General features: G+C 40.6%; 1 protein-coding gene across 1 annotated transcript in view; it reads right to left on the reverse strand.

Annotated features, from left to right (window-relative positions):
• The window catches only part of TTC21B (tetratricopeptide repeat domain 21B), a 64,303-nt gene that overhangs the window by 14,050 nt on the left and 45,419 nt on the right, over positions 1-4,834 (reverse strand). Inside the window, exons 23-24 of the mRNA XM_006766562.2 lie at positions 1,636-1,786; positions 1,278-1,439 (exon numbers count right to left, since the gene is read on the reverse strand). Coding sequence (XP_006766625.1) covers positions 1,278-1,439; positions 1,636-1,786 — 313 coding nt within the window. The remainder of the gene's footprint in view (positions 1-1,277; positions 1,440-1,635; positions 1,787-4,834) is intronic.

Genomic DNA, 4,834 nt, shown 5'->3' on the forward strand with positions numbered 1-4,834 from the left:
TATATATATATATACACACACACACTAATAAAAGAAAATTAAATTCTCAAAGCCCACTCAATAAAGACATCGGTCATTTTCTCAGGGCTTATGTTTTATCTCCTCTAAAACATTTCACACTGCTGGCTACCTTCTTCCAAGTTCCCCTCCCCTCACTCTGTAACATTACACATTTTTTGGTTCTCTTTCCACCACACTGATTGGCCTTTTCTGACATCCCTTCCTCATCCAGTCCCCTTAAATGTTAGCATGCCCAAAATCTAGTTCTCAGATTTCTCTTACTACATTCTACTTGCAGAGAGGCCATTCATGGGGTTCCAACCATCCACTCTGTGCACATGTCCTCCAAATCTTCATCTCCAGCTATGGCCTCCTTTCTGAGTTCTAGTTTTATATTTTCAACTACTTGCTGAAGAATAGCCTGTAGACACCTGACAGTAGTTTACCTTAGCCTCTTCAAAACAAACATAAGACAAACATGTCTCTCCCTACTCTAAAACTTGCCATGGTCTCTAGAATCCAAGCCTTCAAATCTGTCATTGAAATGTCTCAGCATTCTGGTTCTAACTTACTCCCATTCCCTTATGCATCTCCCCTTGATTGCTTTGCACTGCTATGAGCTCTATGAATTCCTGTAACACTTCAGATCTGTTTCGTCAGGGATTGAATGCTTTCAGATACTGTCCTGTCTCCTAGGTAAATTATTACATATTTACATACTTATGCATTCCCCACCATACCTTGCCCAATTTAAGGAGAGGACAAGCAACAAACACAGGTTCATAGAAATATAACCACTTACCACTTACCAGCAGTGTACACAGTGGCTTTGAAGTCAGGTAGAACTCAGCCCAAATATTGCCCCCGCCACTTACTAACTCTACACATTAGACAAGGTAACTCTGAGCTAATTTCCCAATACGGCTGTAGGAGATAATAAGACAATGCATATAGAGTACACAGCAACAAGGGTGTGGCACATAACCACCATCTCTTAAAGACTTAATATTACTGGGTGGACAATTTGGTGAAAGTGATCAAATTCTATATGTACCTGTTTTTCACAGACTAGGGGAGTGTATAAGTTTCTTCTGATCTAGGAAACCTACTAAAAGTAATTCATGCTTGCTACAGAGAACAGTTATTCTAGCTATGATTTTTTTTTTATCTAACCCTTCATTAGTGCTACCCTAGAATTTAGTTCTCTTTTGTGAGGTGTCCTTGCTTATTATCTTCAATGTGTTTCTTAAAAAAGAGTAATTTGTCAAACTACTCACCCCAGGTCTCTATCTAGATTTTCAAACACTTCACCTCCGACAGTTTCATTATCCGGATTCAAACAGATTTCTATCATATTATAAAGGGCATTTTGGCCCCATTCACTATCTTTCCGAGCTTTATTAAAATGTCGAAGGGCATCATTTGGTTCTCCAGTATACCTGGTTAAATGTAAAAAAAAAAAAAAATGACTTATTTCAATCACTGACTATAAACTTTAAGTCAGTTATAGTTTGTTTGGTAAATAAACATATTCTAAAATGTAGATATTTTTCAAAACAAAGAAATGCATATTCTACTTTATTCACAATGAGGAAAAAAAATTATTACGTAGGATTTATTTGCCAATAGATTTACCAAAGATACAGTCCTTTACAGTACTGATATCCTGGCTCCAATTTTGCTCTGGAGTTACGTTTCTCAGCCATTAAGAAAAATCTTGGAACATCCTCAAGTTTTCCACATCTTCTTAGGAAATCAATTAAGCGAGATAATGTCATATAATTATCTACAAACAAAGAATATTTCAGATATAGACACATTTTATATCTTTTGTTTTAATGGTTATAATCCTACTTTATTAAAGTATAGTTTACTAAAGGAAAGCCTCTGGGGTTATAATCCCTAAAGAGACTGTGTGGACAACTGGATGATCAATCAAATGATAAAGGGTGGGTTGGTCTGATCCTAGTGAGACAGGGCCCACAGGCAAATAGACAAAAATGCACATTCCTAGGACCAAAATATTCTAGAAACAGTCTCTGTATAGATAACCTAAACTCCAACTATAAAATTCAGGAGGATTGATGTGATTGTGCAGGGCAGGTCTGTGAGACAACCTTTTCCGTTCACTACAGCACGCAAGGGGGTAAGAACAGGACATCCTGATGACAATGTGTGGGGTGGCTGTTGGTTGTTAGAATTAATTTAGCAGTCCTATCATGAGACAGAGCTGCAAGAACCTAGAGGCTGGAAGATCAGTAGGGAAATTGCACTAATCTGGGTGAGACGTGACACAGGCCTTAATTAGAGCCGAGGGCTAGGAGAAGAGAGACTGGATGTGACACTTAGCTATCAAACAGACAGGACTGATGGGACTTGTTAATCAATTGCTGTGAGGACAGGGGAGAACTCAGGAGGATTTGGAGATTTTGTGAGTGAAAAAGTGTAATCTGTCAAGAGAGCAGTAATTAGATCTATAAGGAGAATTTTTAACCAGCAAGGTTAAGTCAAATTGGACAGTACATTTCTCAAGTAAGCTAAAACACAGCCTTACTTTAAAGTATTAAATGTGCTACTGAGGGTAAGGAATAATGCACATGTAAAGTAAGTAGATCATAGGTTTTAGAATTAATTCTGACAAAGCAGATCAGTGGATGAGTTTGTAAAGTCTTATTAGAAATCAAATAGAACACAAGATTCAAAACATAAAATATCACATAGGCCAGTGGTTCTCAACCTTCTGGCCCTTTAAATACAGTTCCTCATGTTGTGACCCAACCATAAAATTATTTTGTTGCTACTTCATAACTGTAATGTTGCTACTGTTATGAATCATAATGTAAATATCTGATATGCTGGATGGTCTTAGGCAACCCCTGTGAAAGAATCGTTCAACTGCCAAAGGGGTCGCGACCCACAGGTTGAGAACCGCTGACAAAGGCAGTAAAAACTTACTTATTTTGCGTTTTTTTTTTTGTTTTTTTTTTAAATATATTTATTTATTTTTTTACAGAGAGGAAGGGAGCGGGATAGAGAGTTAGAAACATCAATGAGAGAGAAACATCGATCAGCTGCCTCTTGCACACCCCCTCCTGGGGATGTGCCCGCAACCAAGGTACATGCCCTTGACCGGAATCGAACCCGGGACCCTTGAGTCCGCAGGCCGACGCTCTATCCACTGAGCCAAACCGGTCAGGGCTATTTTGCGTTTTTAAATGACTTAGTATTGCACAGCCATTCACCAATCCATTCAACCAATGAACGTTTACTTTGTACCATCTGGGTGCTTTACACCACAACGTGTTTGATGGTGGGGATATCAGATGGATGTGAGGTGATCCCTGCAAACTTGGAGTTTGCAGTTTAATGGAGATGACAAATATATGCATAAATACTTTTAGCAAAATAATAGAATTATGTGATAAAGAGGCATGAGTGAAGTGATTCATTATTAGTGTGACCAACTTATCCTGATTTTCTGAGACTTTTTTAGTTTTAGCATTGAAAGCCCTGTCTTCCCAGAGACCCTTCAGTTTTAGGCAAATCAAGGTAGGTGGTCACCCTACTCAGCATTACATGAGATATTTTATAATGTTGGTGGTGGCAGTAGGTTGGGATTTTTATTTGGTGAAGGGTGTATATTTTGGATTATGTGTAGGGAGAGACATAGCGGAAGAATGAGGTTGGAAAAATTCATTATGGGCCCTAACTGGTTTGGCTCAGTGGATAGAGCATTGGCCTGCAGACTGAAAGGTCCCAGGTTTGATTCCGGTCAGGGTATGTACCTTGGTTGCGGGCACACCCCCAGTAGGGGATGTTCTGGAGGCACCTGGTTGATGTTTCTCTCTCATCAATGTTTCTAACTCTCTATCCTTCTCCCTTCCTCTCTGTAAAAAATCAATAAAATAAAATTAAAAAAAATTCATTATGGGCAAAAGGAAAACCCTGTATAGGCTTGGAGGTGTGGTTGTGTGTCACTTGGTACTTTTGCAGTACAAGGTTGTTATACTGAATTTATAAATAATTCATTTTATATGTGCTTATGAACAGTCCAAGGTAGCCAGTCTACTAAGCTAATTATGTTATTGCCATTTTGGAGAGATGCTGGGTGAGACAAAATTTATCTTCTAGATGAGTGCTTCTTCAAATCTTTCATGTGAGGGTAATGTTGTCATCAATGGCTTAAAAATATTAACAAGGCGCCAAGCCAGGTGGATCGGTTGGTTGGAGTGTCATCTCATACACTGAAAATGTTGTGGGTTCAATCCCCAGTCAGCACGTACAGAAGGCAACTGATCGATTTTTTTCACATTGATGTTTCTCTCTTTAAGATAAATAAAAACATATCACACACATCCACATGAAGGGAGAGGTCTGTTTTTTACACACACATGTACACATAAGGGGACAGGTCTGTTTTTTAAAAGACATCAGGTTGGATTATTGGCTCAAAGGGAAATATTGCAATAGTAGAGGCCCGGTGCATGAAATTCATGCACAGGGGGAGGGGGGCGTGTCCCTCAGCCCAGCCTGCACCCTCTCCAATCTGGGACATCCCTCTCACCATCCAGGCCTGCTGGCTCCCAACCACTCGCCTGCCTACCTGCCTGACTGCCCCTAACCGCTTCTGTCTGCCAGCCTGATCACCCCCTAACCATACCCCAGCCAGCCTGATTGATGCCTAACTGCCCTCCCCTGCTGGCCCAATTGCTCCTAACTGCCCTCCCCTGCAGGCCTGGGTCCCCCCAACTGCCCTCCCCTGCAGGCTTGGTACCCCAACTGCCCTCCCCTGCAGGCCTGGTCCCCCGCCCCCCCAATTGCCCTCCCCTGCAGG

This window comes from Myotis davidii, unplaced genomic scaffold (genome assembly GCF_000327345.1).
Source record: "Myotis davidii unplaced genomic scaffold, ASM32734v1 scaffold59, whole genome shotgun sequence".
Taxonomy (NCBI): domain Eukaryota; kingdom Metazoa; phylum Chordata; class Mammalia; order Chiroptera; family Vespertilionidae; genus Myotis; species Myotis davidii.